The sequence below is a fragment of the Orycteropus afer genome, unplaced genomic scaffold (genome assembly GCF_000298275.1).
Source record: "Orycteropus afer afer isolate SDZICR_OR568_19922 unplaced genomic scaffold, OryAfe1.0 scaffold00255, whole genome shotgun sequence".
NCBI classification, from domain to species: domain Eukaryota; kingdom Metazoa; phylum Chordata; class Mammalia; order Tubulidentata; family Orycteropodidae; genus Orycteropus; species Orycteropus afer.
This window is the reverse complement of record NW_006921842.1, coordinates 4,082,832-4,097,668: the sequence shown is the minus strand read 5'-3', so window position 1 is coordinate 4,097,668 and position 14,837 is coordinate 4,082,832. Positions and strand designations below refer to the sequence as shown.

General features: G+C 43.4%; 3 protein-coding genes across 3 annotated transcripts in view; 1 reads left to right on the top strand and 2 right to left on the bottom strand.

Annotated features, from left to right (window-relative positions):
- LOC103204632 overlaps window positions 1-4,302 on the top strand; it is a 190,677-nt gene extending 186,375 nt beyond the window's left edge. Inside the window, exons 3-4 of the mRNA XM_007949845.1 lie at window positions 559-907; window positions 3,985-4,302. Coding sequence (XP_007948036.1) covers window positions 559-907; window positions 3,985-4,302 — 667 coding nt within the window. The remainder of the gene's footprint in view (window positions 1-558; window positions 908-3,984) is intronic.
- Window positions 4,303-12,973: 8,671 nt separating this feature from the next.
- Window positions 12,974-13,285, bottom strand: LOC103204633 (histone H4). Its single transcript, XM_007949847.2, has one exon. It carries the CDS (start codon window positions 13,283-13,285, stop codon window positions 12,974-12,976), a length of 312 nt encoding a protein of 103 aa, XP_007948038.2.
- A 721-nt stretch (window positions 13,286-14,006) lies between these two features.
- LOC103204620 (histone H3.1) lies at window positions 14,007-14,417 on the bottom strand. The gene has a single exon (XM_007949830.2). It carries the CDS (start codon window positions 14,415-14,417, stop codon window positions 14,007-14,009), a length of 411 nt encoding a protein of 136 aa, XP_007948021.1.
- Window positions 14,418-14,837: the final 420 nt, after the last annotated feature.

Below are 14,837 nucleotides of genomic sequence, written 5' to 3'. Positions count from 1 at the left end.
TACGATATGCAAGCATTATATATTTGCTGAAGCAATTCGGTAATCAGACACCTTAACACACAGAAATATGAAGCACGTATCTTCCAAAATGAAAAGGTTTATCTCCCAATTGCCCAAAATGGTACCATACCAAAGGAAATTGTTATATAGTCCATGTGCACACTCCCCTAATTGCCTACAAAATATCTTCGAGAGGTTGCTTTTTCTTACAAAGCCAGTACCTATTTTAAATTTTCATGTTCTTTGTATGAGTACGTTGCTTCCTATTTTAAGGCTTTAGAAGCTTGGGGTGCAAGATTTTGTTCACAGTGGAGATGGAAACGAAAGGGTAAATAAAATGACGTCAGAGTCGCTGCACTGAAGGGCAGAGCATAGGAGTCGTTCACCAACCAGAAAGCAGCTCTTAATCCGGGCAGTGTGTGGTGATGGCCCAATCCGCGGAAGGCGCGGGGACTTTGAATATTCTAGGGCCCACTAGTTGGTTGTCTGCTTCTATAAAAGAGGGGTAGGTCGGTGTTTCTCTCAGATACTTCTTTCAGCATCGTAGTTTTTGTACAGTGTTGTCATGGCTCGTACCAAGCAGACAGCGCGTAAGTCCACTGGCGGCAAGGCCCCGAGGAAGCAGTTAGCCACTAAGGCCGCCCGTAAGAGCGCGCCGGCCACCGGCGGCGTGAAGAAGCCGCATCGCTACAGGCCTGGTACCGTGGCGTTACGCGAGATCCGGCGCTACCAGAAGTCCACGGAGCTGCTGATCCGCAAGCTGCCGTTTCAGCGACTGGTGCGCGAGATCGCGCAGGACTTCAAGACAGACTTACGCTTCCAGAGTTCAGCTGTGATGGCGCTGCAGGAGGCCTGCGAAGCCTACCTGGTGGGTCTCTTCGAGGACACCAATCTGTGCGCTATTCATGCCAAACGTGTTACCATTATGCCCAAGGACATTCAGCTGGCTCGCCGTATCCGCGGGGAAAGGGCGTAAATATTCAGGCTTTGGTATTATACCCGTAGTAACCCAAAGGCTCTTTTCAGAGCCACCCAGCTTTTCAAGCGGAAGCTGCTGTAACAATACTATGTATTGTCAAATGTCAACCCACATAATGTAACCAGTTTCGGATGCTTAAGGTCTTACTTGCCCATTAGAAATTAGTTGGTTAGTTGGGGAGTGCCCACTAGGCTGTATTTAGGACAAAAAGTCTTAACTCTGGCATATATATATATATATATATATATATATATATATATATATATTACCCATGGAAGGTGTTAGTGAGGCACTAGTACAGTTGGCCTAAAAAACTAAGATTACTTTCTGCTATATTTAGCCACAGTAGGCCAAGTCATGTTTGTTTTCCCATAGTGTGCTCGAATTCACATATACTACTTGACTTCAACTTTTATGTGTCTTTGGCAAACTGTTAGGTAGTAGGACAGCATACCAGTAAAAGTGCCCATTACTACCTGAGGGTCAGTTGCACAAGGGACAGTTGCTAAAATCGGCAGTCCCGGGCTCTGTAGAATATGAATTCTGGTTTCAGTCTTTGTACCCCTTAACAACAGCTGCCCAGTGTCGAGAAAAAAAAAACCACACCCTCTTAGAATTTATTAGGAACTTAAGTGGCGTCGTGCCTAAGGCATGTGACTGCTAATCAGAAGACTGGCGGTTCAAACCCACCAGCCACTCAGAAAGAAGGTTAGGCAATCTACTTCCGTAGAGATAACTGCCTCAGAAACCCAAGGAAGGGTCACTCTGAGTCAGATTCGACTCAATGGCAGTGAGTTTTTTTTTTTTCCTAGTGGTGCAGTGGTTAAGTACTCACCTGCTAACCATGAGGGAGGTCAGTGATTCCAACCCACTGGCTGCTTAGCAGAGAACGATATGGCATCTTGAAAGCCTTACCACCTTGGAAACCTTATGAGGCAGTTCAACAGTTTTACAGGGTTACTATGAATAGCAATCAACTTGATGGCAATGTTTTGTTGTTATTGTTTAGGGAAGGGTCTTGAAGCTGGCAGAACAGAGCAGCACTTGGATGCTTAGGTTCCCTATGTTCAATCCCAGGTTTCCTACTTATACTGAGTTATCTTGGACAAGTCAGTCTCTATCATCAGAAAAATGGCAATAATAGTACCTACCTTATAGGGCTATTGACACCATATGAGCTGATTTTGGGGTGCACAAACTCACTGCCGTCGAGTTGAATCTGACTCATAGTGACCCTTCATGTTTCAGAGGCGGTATCACTATGGAAGTAGATTGCCCAACCTTCCTTCTGAGGAGTGGCTGGTGGGTTTGAATCACCAGCCTTCTGGTGAGCAGTCAAATGCCTTAGGCACTTACACCACCAGCGCTCCTTTGGGGTGCAAAGCATTATGCTATTAATTTTCCTGGGAAGCATACAATTTTTTCTTACACCCAAAGAATGGAAGAAATTAACATCTGTGAAAGAAAATTTACTCGAAACTGGAGAGCAGTGAGAGCATTTAAATATTATTGTGTCAAATATCTATTACTTTGTATTATGGGTATGACTAAATGGGCCAGAGACAAAAGTGTATGTTTAATGTATTAGTATGTCCCTGGTGGTGCAAATTGTTTCCAGTTAATTAATCCACAGGCTGTTGGTTTGAACCCACCCAGAGGCATTTCAGAAGAAAGATTACAGCAAAGAAAACCCTATAGAGTTCAGTTCCACTCTAACACATGGGGTTGCCATGGGTCAGTCAACTGGATGCTAACAGTTTGGTTTGGTATCTATTAAACGTTGGCTGTTGCAAGATCTAATGGTTATATATGAAGGATTTTTCTTACCCAAGAATCTAGGCAGTTTAGTCTCACTATACCCAGACTTGTGCGGGGGAGGGAGGCGGGGACACAAAACTCAGAGAATAGGAGAAGGAAGTAAGTAGAGTTTGAGGTGTGTGTTTCAGATGATCTTAAATTTTTAGTAGTAGCTTTCCCAGTTTGTCTTGTCCAGTTTGTCTTGATTAACACATCTGAGAATTGGTGTGGAAGTTTAAACTGTAAACTGGGGCCAGGTGGCTGGAAAGGCTTAAGGCCTGGATTGCCAAGACACCTTGGGCACATAGCACAATTTTATGACAGTCATTTTTAATGTCACATATGAAAAACAAAAAATATAGCATCCACCAATATCTTGTAACTTACTAAGTGCTGTGATTAAACATACAGTTCTCACTAACATATACATATTTGCTGTTGGTAATAATGTTGTTAGGTGATGCATTGGGAGTAAAAGCTTGAAAATGAGATCCCAAGGCAATATCCCTTCAACCCCAGGAATTAATTAATAAAAATTACATTTACGTAGGCATTCTTTGGGAGCTCTGGTAGCATAGTGGCTAAGACACTTGCCTGCTAACCAGACGGCTGACGGTTCAAACCCACCAGCCACTCCTCGGAAGGAAGGTTGGGCAATCCTACTTCCGTAGTGATACTGCCGCGGAAACCCAAGGAGGGGTCGCTATGAGTCGGGTTTGACTCGACGGCACATAACAACAACAACAACAGGCATTCTTTGCACCAATCTCTGCTCTAAAGTTGTGCTTAAATGAACTGAAATCTCAAAAATTCCATAGTAACTATCATTAAAGAAGAAAATAAAGGCAGCGCTTTAACGACTTATCCAAAATCACACACTCATTGTCCTCTGAATGAAGAGACAAGGATTTATAATTAAAAAAAAAAAAAAGGCACCTATTAAAATTCTCGTCCTAAAATATGGCTGATATAAATAATAGCTCAGTGAACAGGAACAAAAAATGGAAGGACTAAAAGTTAGTTACTAAATTCCCTCTCCCAGAGCCTTTAGTGTCACTCACCGACTAGAGAGGGCGGGGGAATTTAAAAGATTACAACTTTTGGCTTCCCGCCTGGGCTTTCAGTTTTCAATCAGGTCCGACGCCTGCTTATAATTACTCACGGCACAAGTGTCTGATAGTCTGTTTTCAGCTGCTGTAAGTTGCTAGTTCGCTATGTCTGGCCGTGGCAAAGGCGGGAAAGGTTTAGGTAAAGGAGGTGCTAAGCGCCACCGTAAAGTTCTGCGAGACAATATCCAAGGTATTACAAAACCCGCCATCCGGCGTTTGGCTCGTAGAGGCGGTGTCAAACGCATTTCTGGTCTCATTTATGAAGAGACGCGTGGGGTTCTGAAAGTCTTCCTAGAGAACGTCATTCGCGACGCTGTCACCTACACCGAGCACGCCAAGCGCAAGACAGTCACAGCCATGGACGTCGTCTACGCGCTCAAGCGCCAGGGGCGAACTCTATATGGCTTTGGAGGTTAAGGTTGTTCTCAAAAGTTTCTAAGTCCCCAAAGGCCCTTTTCAGGGCCACCCACTGCCTTACAGGAAGAGCTGTGCTCTAACGTATTTTGCAGCAAAGAGAAATTTGTCTCCTGAATCTGTATTTATGTTGACCAAGCTCGGTGAGTTCCTCCATGCACGACTGAACTCATTAGTGTTGTGTATATGCGTGATTACTCGTAAGTGGATCGCGGGTCTTTCGAAGCACTTCCCATGAGCCCGCTGCCATCGAGTAGATTTCAACTTAATAGCGACCCCCATCGGGTTTCAAGACTTAAGTACTTAAGGAAGCTGAGTTCCTCTTCCTTGGAGCGGCTGGTGTGTTTGAGCTGCAATTACTGGTTAGCCCAAATGCCTTAACTACAAAGCCACCAGAACCCCTACCGAGCGGTTTTAGGTGGGCTCAAAACTACACCTTTAAGCAGCAGCGCAGCAATTTAACCTTTTGCGCCCCCTACTGTCAGGAGGACTTAACTCAAGAATACGGTCTAAACGGCCGTCCTCCTGTTGCTTGGTGTTCAGTGGCCTGCCCTCCCCCCAGCCAATTGGGTAGCGTAGTGCTGAGTGCAACATCTGTCTTTAGCTAATCAGGGAGCAAGGGCTCGAGTGGGCTAGAGACTAGTTTAGGACGGACGAAACCGCTGAGCCATCTAGGTGTTCGCGTCCTTTACTCCTGTCCTTCAATGGACAGGCCATAAGCACTTCACCGCGTTGAATCAGATCTGCTCTGGTCCGCCTGGAAATTGGACTATTAAATACGGACAGTTCTACTGAAATACATCGACATGGGACGCCTCAACAGGTCTCTCTCTGACACTGAAGGAGATGTTGAGTAGAAGGTTGAATAAATGAAATCCTTGAGTTCAGGTGAGAGGTCTGGACTAGAGAAGAAACTTGGAAGTCAGTGGAAACAATGTAAATGTTCATCAGAAGGGACTAGGTAAGTTATGATATGTGATGTGCTGTATATGATATATACCAAACCAAACACACTGCCATCGAGTTGGATCTGACTCATAACAACCCCTCCTTGGGTTTCTGAGGTGGTATGGTATTTCTATGGAAGTAGATTGCCCAGTCTTCCTTCCAAGGAGTGGCTAGTGGGTTTGAACCGCCAGCCTTCTGGTTAGCAGTCAAATGCCTTAGGCACTACACCATATATATACATACACACACATACACATATATTTCCTGGGTGTGCAAATAGTTAACATGCTTGGCTGCTAACTAAAAGGTTGGCATTTCAAGTTCACTCAGGTGCTTCAGAACAAAAGCCTGGCAATCTGAAAAATCACCCACTGACAACCCTGTGGAACACAGTTCTAGTCTGATACACATGGGATTGCCATGAATTAGAATCAACTGGATGGCAACTGATTGGAGATATATAATCTCCATAAAGTGGGATACTACACAGTCCTGCTGAAGAATGGGAACTTCTGTATGTACTCTCTCTGAAATACCACATCTTAGGAGCTCTGGTGGCATAGTGCCTAAGGCATTTGACTGCTTACCAGAAGGCTTGTGGGAGACTGGGTAATCTACCTCCGTAGAGATACTGCCTTGGAAACCCAAGGAGGGATTGCTCCGAGTTGGAGTCAACTCAACAGCAGTGAGTTTTTGTTTGTTTGTTTGTTTAGTTCTTGTTTCACCACTTTAATGGTGACTCCCAAGTTTTTATCTCTAGCTCAGATCTCTCACCTGACTTCAGGAATCTTATTTATTTAATTGCTTATTTAACACCTCTCGATAGTCTAATGGATTTTCCAAACTTGAAATGTCTAAAGGCAAACTTCTGATATTTCTTCTCCCCACAAAAAAATGCAGCTCGCCAAATCCCCCATCTCAGTAAATGGCATTTTTTGGCCTTCTAGTTATGCAAGCCAAAACTCGTCAAAGCATCCTTGGCAATTCTGTCAACTCTATCTTCCAAATGTGACCATATCTGACCACCTCCACTGCTAGTCCAAATCACCATTGCTTATCACCTGGATTATTACAATAGCAACCTGCCTAGTTTCCCTGCTTCAATCCTCCCCCATCAGTGGATTCTCAGCACAGAAGTCAGTGATCCTGCTAAAACAGAAGTCAGTACATGCCACTCCTTAACTCTAAACCATCCAGTGGCCCCATCGCTCTCAGGGTAGAAGCTCCATCTTTACCATGATCCTCAGGTCTTGTCTGTCCTGTAGGGTTGTTATGAGTCGGAATTGACTTGAAAACTGAGTTTTTCTTATTTGTTTATGGTCTGTCTGTCTCTCTCTTGGAATGCCAGAGAAAGTGTGGAGCCCACCTTTTTCCTGCTGAATGCCCAGTACATGGGTGAGGCCTGGCACATGGTAGGTTAAACAAACAAACAACCTGTTGTCATGGAATTGACTCGTGTATTAGAGAGTAGAATTACTCCATAGGGTTTTTTTGGCTGTTGTCTTTATGGAAGCAGATCTCCGGCCTCTCTCCAGAGGTGCTGCTGAATGAGTTCAAACTGTCAATCTCCATCATGAGCCTGATAATATTTAATCACTTTCATGATGAGATCTGCTGTGAGTAGTGAATCAATTGAAAGGGAGTGTCCTCAGGGATGTAACCTGCTTCCAATATGTATGGACATTCTGGCAGTGCTCTCTGCTTTTTGCCTGATCTGGATCCTACATCTAGGTCATCATTATTTGACCTCTGGTTTGTTGGACTTGAGTTAGTGGACTGCCATATTGCCTACAGATCTTGGGATCTGTTAGCTTTCAAAGCTTGTGAGCCAGCAGCCTGCCATTTTACCTGCTGATCTTGGATTCATCAGCCTCCACAGCCCATGACCCAGCAGCTCACCCTCTGACCTGTTGATCTTGGGTTGTAGCTAGATGTGTGAGTCAGGAGAAACTTCCAGCCTGATGTCTGATGTCTGACCATGGATTTGGGATATGCCAGCCTCTACAACATCATGGGGAGCTCTGGTGGAGTAGTGCCTAAGGCACTTGACTGCTAACCAGAAGGCTGGTGGTTCAAACCCATCAGCCACTCCTTGGAAGGAAGATTGGGCAATCTACTTCCGTAGTGATACCACCTCAGAAACCTAAGGAGGGGTTGCTATAAGTCGGATCAACTTGAGGGCAGTAAGAGTGGCATATATACATATATAAACTTCACTGGTTTTGCTTCTCTAGAGAACCTAGCTTAAGACAACATCTTTAAAAAAAAAAAAAAAAGACAACATCTAAATGGGGAGATGTTTAGTAGAGAGTTCAATATATAAGTCTTGTGTTTAGGAGAAGTTTGGGATTAGAAATGTACATATGGGAGTCACCAACATATATGGGAGTAACATTATAATATGTAATAAGATCTGGTGTGTGTGTAAGTGCCTTATATAGCACCTTGTACACAGGAAACAGTAAGGAAATGTCTGTCTTTTCCTGCCCTTCTACTACTTCACCCCTGCCTACTTTCCCCACACCCATGCAGTGTTTATTGGGTTTTGTCAATTCCCTTCAAGCAAAGACTATGAGTGACAATGTAGTTGACCAGCTGGGTTTACTGAGTAGTTGCATAGCAATTGTGGGATGTCTCAGAGCTTGTTAGAAAGGATTTATATTTCCACTTGTCTTAAGTAATTTTGAGGAGAGGTCAAGGAAGTTAGTTTCTGCTTGGGACTAGATGAAGTCCAGAGTTCTGAGATTGATATATTAGTTTTTCATTTGCTACTATAGCTAATTACTACAAACTTAGTGGTAAACAACACAAATATATTACAGTTCTGTAGGCGCTCTGGTGGCATAGTGCCTAAGGCATTTAACTGCTAACCAGAAGGCTGGTGGTTCAAACCCACCAGCCACTCCTCAGAAGGGCGGTTGGGCAATTTACTTCCGTAGAGATACTGCCTCTGAAACCCAAGGAGAGGTCGCTATGAGTCAGATCCAACTTGACGGCAGTGCATTGCGTTGTGTTATAGTTCTGTAAATCAGAAGTCTAACACAGGTCTCTCTGGGCTAAAATAAGGAGTTGGCTGAGCTGTTTTCTTTCTTGAAGGCCCTTAGGGTAGAATCTATTTCCTTGCCTTTTCTAGCTTCTGCAAGCCACCTATATTCCTTAGCTTATGGTTGCCTTCTTTCATCTTCAAAGCCAGCTATGGCTGGTCTGGTTCTTTTCACATCTAATCTACTTTGACCTCCTCTTTTACCTTCCTCTTCCACTTTTAAGGACCCTTGTGATTAAGTTGGGCCCATATGAATAATCCAGGATAATCTCCCTATCTGAAGGAAGACAATTGTCAGGTGGAAAATAGGATCCAAATATCTAGACAAGAAACTAGATGAAGCTAACAGGCTGAGGATTAAATCGTCCCTCTAAAAAGGATGAGGAAGGAAAGAAGTCAATGACAGAAGTATTTATGACTATTTCTTCAGATAAGAATAAGATATTTTCCTATTAGCCAACCTCAAGTGAATTCATTTATTTCCTCCAGGTCTGAGTTTCTGCAGCCCAGTCAACTGTTTTAACACATAACTGGGTCAGGAGACGTCCTTACTTAAAAACCTGTTTTAGCTGCAATGACTGATTGGACAAAGTCTATACATCCTACACAGAGCAATGGTGCAAACCCTTCACAGAGCAATTGTACACTCCTTGCCAGCCTCATTTCCTGCCACCCTGCCTGGAGTTGTCTTTTTTTAAAAAACAACTAAACAAAACAATAAACCAACCAAACAAAATCTAGCTTTTTTTGATATATAGTTTACATGCCCATTTTAAGTGTATAATTCAATGAATTTTAGTGTATTTACCTAGTTGTACAACTATCACTACAATCTCATTTTAGAACATTTTCATCACCCTAATTTCTATTTTTTCTCAATCAACTGTTCCCTCCTCATCTTCTATGCCTAATGTAGAGCCTTAAACATTGGCTTCAGATTCGGGTATATCTGAATTCAAATTCTGCTGAGTCATCTGTAGGGATAAAATAGTCCTCTTCACAAGGCTGATGGCAAATTTAATGAGATAATATAATAATCAATTTAATAAGGCTTCAAAAGCACCTACTATGTGCTCGACCAGGTTTAGGTAACCAGAAAGAATCCAGAGCTATTCTGAAATTGCAAGGGACTAGGTCTAGTAGAGAATATAAATGACCAAAGCCAATAATTATTATGAAGTTGATAAAAGCTAGAAGAAATTATAGAGGTTTAATCAAGATGGATGCAAATAGTTTATACTTGACTACTAACCTAAAGCTTGGCAGTTGGAACTAACCCAGTGGCACCGTGAAAGAAAGGCCTGGCCATCTGCTTTGGTGAAGATTATAGCCAAGAAAACACTATGGGGCTCAGTTCTACCCTGTAATACTATGGGGTTGACATGAGTCCAAATTGATTTAATGGAATTTTTGTTTTGTTTTGTTTTAATTAACATTCAAAGGGGAAAAAATAAAAAAGATGCAAAGAGTGTCTAGGCTAAGAGTTCCAGTAATTTTAGCAAGTTAGGAAGAATTATCTTAGAACAATAATCCTTGAATTAAAATTTTTAAAATGAGGGCAAGTTCAGGAGGGCAATTATGGCAGAAAGAATAGCCTACGTAGATGCTTTGAGATCTTAGAAACAATGAAATGTTTGGGAGTAAGAATGAATTTCTTCAAAGTCATGTCTGAGTTTTGGGAAGCAAAGAATGGGGTGGGATTTGGGAGAAAGAAAGAATGTGATCATTGTGAATGTCATCTTAATGAAATTTAGAATTTTAGCACAAAAAGAATGGGAATTTACTGAAGGATTTTAAGCATGGCAGTGGTCTGAACATGGCAGAAGAATCATTCTGGAAATAATGTGGACAATGAATTGGAGGGTGGTAGACTGGTGATGAAGAGATCTTCCAGTAGCTCCTGGGAGGAATGGCAGGTGGTGGTATAGAGTGAATTAGCATCAGGGAGACCTGGTTCCATACTGACCTTGCAATTCAACCATAGGGAGGCCATGCCATTTATTCTCCAAACTGGAACCCTGTGAGAGTGAAAGGGGAGTTCTTATCAATAAAAGCAAGCTTTATTTGTAATGAAAAGGATACTTAGAATATTTAAACCAGGACCAAACCAAAACACCAGACCCCTTGCCATGGAGCAGTTTCTGACTTAAAGTGACCTTGTAGGACAAAGCAGAACCATGTGCAAGGTTCAAGCATGGCAAAAGGCTAGAGACCAAGCCCAAAGCTTCTCGTTATATACAGGAAGCAGCTCACATCCCTAAAGCAGCTACTCAGCTGCTCGTGGCAGATTTCACCATGGAGTTGATTGCCAGTCTCATCATGGGAAATAACTACCTCCAGCTGCCCAGCCACTCAACCCAGCCCAACCAAGTTTACAACAACCTTAAGTACCACACCCTTTTTTATTGATCCTCCACTTTATCAAGCATGATATCTGTCTCCAGGGAATGGTTCCTCCTGACAACATGACCAAAGTAGGTGAGATGAAGTCTGGCTGTTCTTGTTCCCACAGAGCATTCTGGCTGCACTCCTTCCAGGACAGATTTGTTAGTTCTTTTAGTATTCCTTGGTACTTTCAGCATTCTTCACCAGCACAACTCAAAAGCATCAGTTCTTCTTCGGTCTTCTTATTCATTGTCCAACTCTCACATGCGATTGAAAATATCATGGCTTGTGTCAGGCGCACCTTAGTCTTCAAGGAGGTATCTTTGCTCTTCAGCACTTTAAAGAGGTCTTTTGCAGCAGATTTGCCCAGTGCTGTACATCGTCTGATATCTTGACTGCTGCTTCCATTGATGTTGATTGTATAACCAAGTAATATGAAGTCTTTGACAACCTAATCTTTTCTCCATTTATCATGATGCTGCTTATAGGTCCAGTTGTGAGGATTTTTGTTTTCTTCATATTAAGATGTAATCCATACTGCAGACTGTAGTCCTGAAACTTCATCAGTGTTTCAAGTCATCCTTACTTTCAGCAAGCAAAGTTGTGTCCTCTTTAACGAGTCGTTAATGTTGTTAATGAGTCTTCCTCTAATCTGGATACCACATTCTTCTTCAGATAGTCCAGCTTCTCAGATTATTTGCTCAGCATACAGATTGAATAAATATGGTGAAAGGATGAATGGATCCAATCCTGACGCACTCCTTTCTTGATTTTAAATTATGCAGCATCCCCTTCAAGTGTGAGTGTAGAAGGAGACACTCTCTTTGGTGATCAAGACTTATTCTCAACATATTTATCAGTTGTGTGGTCTTGAACAATTCAGTTGTCCTCTCTGCTTGCCTTTTCCTTTGTTAATCCAATTATTATACCTACAGTTTAAGGTTTGTTTGTTTTTTGTTTTGGTGAAGTTCACTGTGCAAGTGAACAGTGGTAGTAGCAGTGGAAATGGATAGAGCAGATGCAAAGGGATTTCAAAGGTGGAGTATATGGGAATTGAGATGATTGGACCTATGGGGTGAACATGGATTAGAGGATGGCTTTCATATTTTGGACTGAGGTCAATTCAAGTGGTGAGTAGTTGAGGGAGATGATGAGTTTTGCTTTGGATGCCCTGTGGGGCATACAGATCATGACGACACTGGCCAGAAGTGTCGGGGAAAAAAACCCCATGGATGTGAGTGAAATCTCCTGGGAGATAAGTATATAGTGAACAAAGGAAGTAGGCCAGAAACCCAACACCGAAAACAGGGATGGGAAAAGAGATCACAAAGAAAAATCAGAGGCATAAGCATGATAAAATACGGAAGAGTCAAAGGAAAGAGTGCTCAATGTTGTTTGAAACTGCAGAGGTCAAGAGAACCGCAAAGCATCCAACTGGATAACTGGGCCTCAGAGAGTGGGATAAAGGAAGTCAGCTGCCATGGCCTGTGGAGATTGAGCTGAGACAAAGGGACGCAGGGTCCTTTAGCCTTTTAACTGCGGAGAGCTATGTTGCTATTGAAAGAGAAGGAAATGCCTTTTCCTAAACCAGATTCTAATTTCCCCTGAATCCAATGCCTGCATATTATGGCAGAGTCTGAATCTGGTTTCCTCCCTGCATATCATTTAGGAGATTAAAATAAAAAAGAAATCTGGAGACAAATCATCGTATTGATAGTGACAATTGTAGTGCCGTTCTCTGGACATCATCGTGGGCCAGACAGATGTCTTTCAGTCTATTTCCTAATCCGCAAAAATAAAGATAAATTTAAAAAATTTTTCGCCAATCTTTCCCATCCCCCTAGCTGGCTCCGGGAGGGAACCACATTAGCTCATCAGTTTTGATTGGGTAACAGCCACGGGTGGGGCTCGCTGATTGGGCAAAGTGCTTCTCTTTGTTCTATGCAAGCTCCTGAAAATACTTGGTTCTTTTCCACTCATTTTTAATGAGTTGCAATGATTACTGCTTCACTTTATCCAGTGAGGTGGGACGAGGGCTGCTAGATGGGGGTTATGTACACTACTGACCGACAGTTACATGGACCAGAGGGTATTTTGCCTTCAGTTATAACAAAAAAGGAAAAAGCAAATAGTTTCACTCCTCATTGAATTAAGAATATCATGTTATTGATCTAAGTACCGTATTTTACTGCAGAAGTCATCGTATTATGCCTCATTATGACAGCTCTTTTTTTGATTAAGTGGGTGGCCCTGAAAAGGGCCTTTGAGGAATAAGCTCAAAAGGGAAAGATGATAACCTTAGCCGCCGAAGCCGTAGAGAGTGCGTCCCTGGCGCTTGAGCGCATAGACCACATCCATTGCAGTGACCGTCTTGCGCTTGGCGTGCTCCGTGTAGGTGACTGCGTCGCGGATCACGTTCTCCAGAAAAACCTTGAGCACCCCACGGGTCTCCTCATAGATGAGTCCGGAAATGCGCTTGACACCGCCACGCCGAGCCAAGCGCCGGATAGCCGGCTTGGTAATACCCTGGATGTTGTCACGCAGGACTTTACGGTGGCGCTTAGCACCACCTTTACCAAGCCCCTTCCCGCCTTTGCCGCGTCCAGACATGACCTCTCAAGCAAGCCAACAGCAAGTGAGAAATAAAGACCGAACTGCTTCTTATATAACTACGCCCTCCTCCCCCAGTCACCTCTCAAAGAACGGAAAGCTCGCTGGCGGGAAACGTGACGCAAAAAGGCCCCTCCCTTAAGCCTTTGTTTAAGTGTCCGGACCTCGCGAGAGTGGGGCGGAGTCAGGTTTGCTTGATTCCTTAAGCAGGCAATATTGTTCTGCTTGGAGTAATTTCGGATTTTATATGTATACATATGACATTAAAAAAAAAAAGTGTCTTCATAAGAAAACTCTTTAAAAGGCAAAGACTGAATCATAAGAAATTTGAAAACCGCAAAAGTATCAAAGAGGAACGTAATTGAACAGTTACGTTTGTTATTTGTTTTACTGCTTTTCAACCATGAATATTTTGATACCCTCTTGATACCTCTGTTAAGTCTTTTATAATTAATGCTCAAGGGATAGTTAATGTCTTTGAAATGCACTTTTCACTCTTCCGAAATCCTCTACAGCATCAACACTACACTATTTTCAAAAGGCCAGTTTACTTGCCTCCACAGGGCTTGCATTTTAAGAGTTACAACGCAGCAAATCTTGCCCATGCCTTATTCCAAAGCGGTTGTCTGACCAGATTGGTGTTTTCTACAGCCATTTTACTTGAAAATGTGGGTGGCTCTTAAAAGAGCCTTTGATGTACCAAAGAAAAGGTGCTATTTAATTACGCTCGCTCCCCGCGGATGCGGCGGGCCAGCTGAATGTCCTTGGGCATGATAGTGACGCGCTTGGCGTGGATGGCGCACAAATTGGTGTCCTCAAAGAGTCCTACCAGGTAGGCCTCGCATGCCTCCTGCAGCGCCATCACAGCTGAACTCTGGAAGCGTAAATCTGTCTTAAAGTCCTGGGCGATCTCCCGCACCAGCCGCTGGAACGGCAGCTTGCGGATCAGCAGCTCGGTGGACTTCTGGTAGCGCCGGATCTCGCGCAGCGCTACAGTGCCAGGCCGGTAGCGATGTGGCTTCTTCACACCGCCCGTGGCTGGCGCGCTCTTGCGGGCAGCCTTAGTGGCCAGCTGCTTGCGCGGCGCTTTGCCACCGGTAGACTTACGAGCAGTTTGCTTAGTGCGAGCCATAACAAATTAGGTAAAAACGGACTGCAAAAGTCAGGTGATAAAGACTTTTGCAAATAAGTTCCCCAACGTAGTTACTACTATTTATAGCGCCTGAACAGTAGTGATTGGATGAGAAAAATGTTCAAATATCGCGCGCTATGTTCTGATTGGTCTATTTTTCCAGCAATGGTGCAATTTCATTGGCTATTATTTTCGACATTTACCTTTTCTCCTAATACTATACTAGTCTGAATGCAATACATTGTTGTTGTTGTTGTTATTTGCCATCGAGTCGGCCCCGACTCATAGCGACCCCCTGTTGGGTTTCAAGGCAGTATCACTACGGAAGTAGATTGCCCCATCTTCCTTCCGAGGAGTGGCTGGTGGGTTTGAACCGCCAGCCTTCTGGTTAGCAGTCACGTACCTTAGGCACTAAGCTAC

Excerpts from the sequence above, each read along its gene's own strand:
- LOC103204633 (XM_007949847.2), bottom strand. The coding sequence starts at position 13,285 with ATGTCTGGACGCGGCAAAGGCGGGAAGGGGCTTGGTAAAGGTGGTGCT.
- LOC103204620 (XM_007949830.2), bottom strand. The coding sequence starts at position 14,417 with ATGGCTCGCACTAAGCAAACTGCTCGTAAGTCTACCGGTGGCAAAGCG.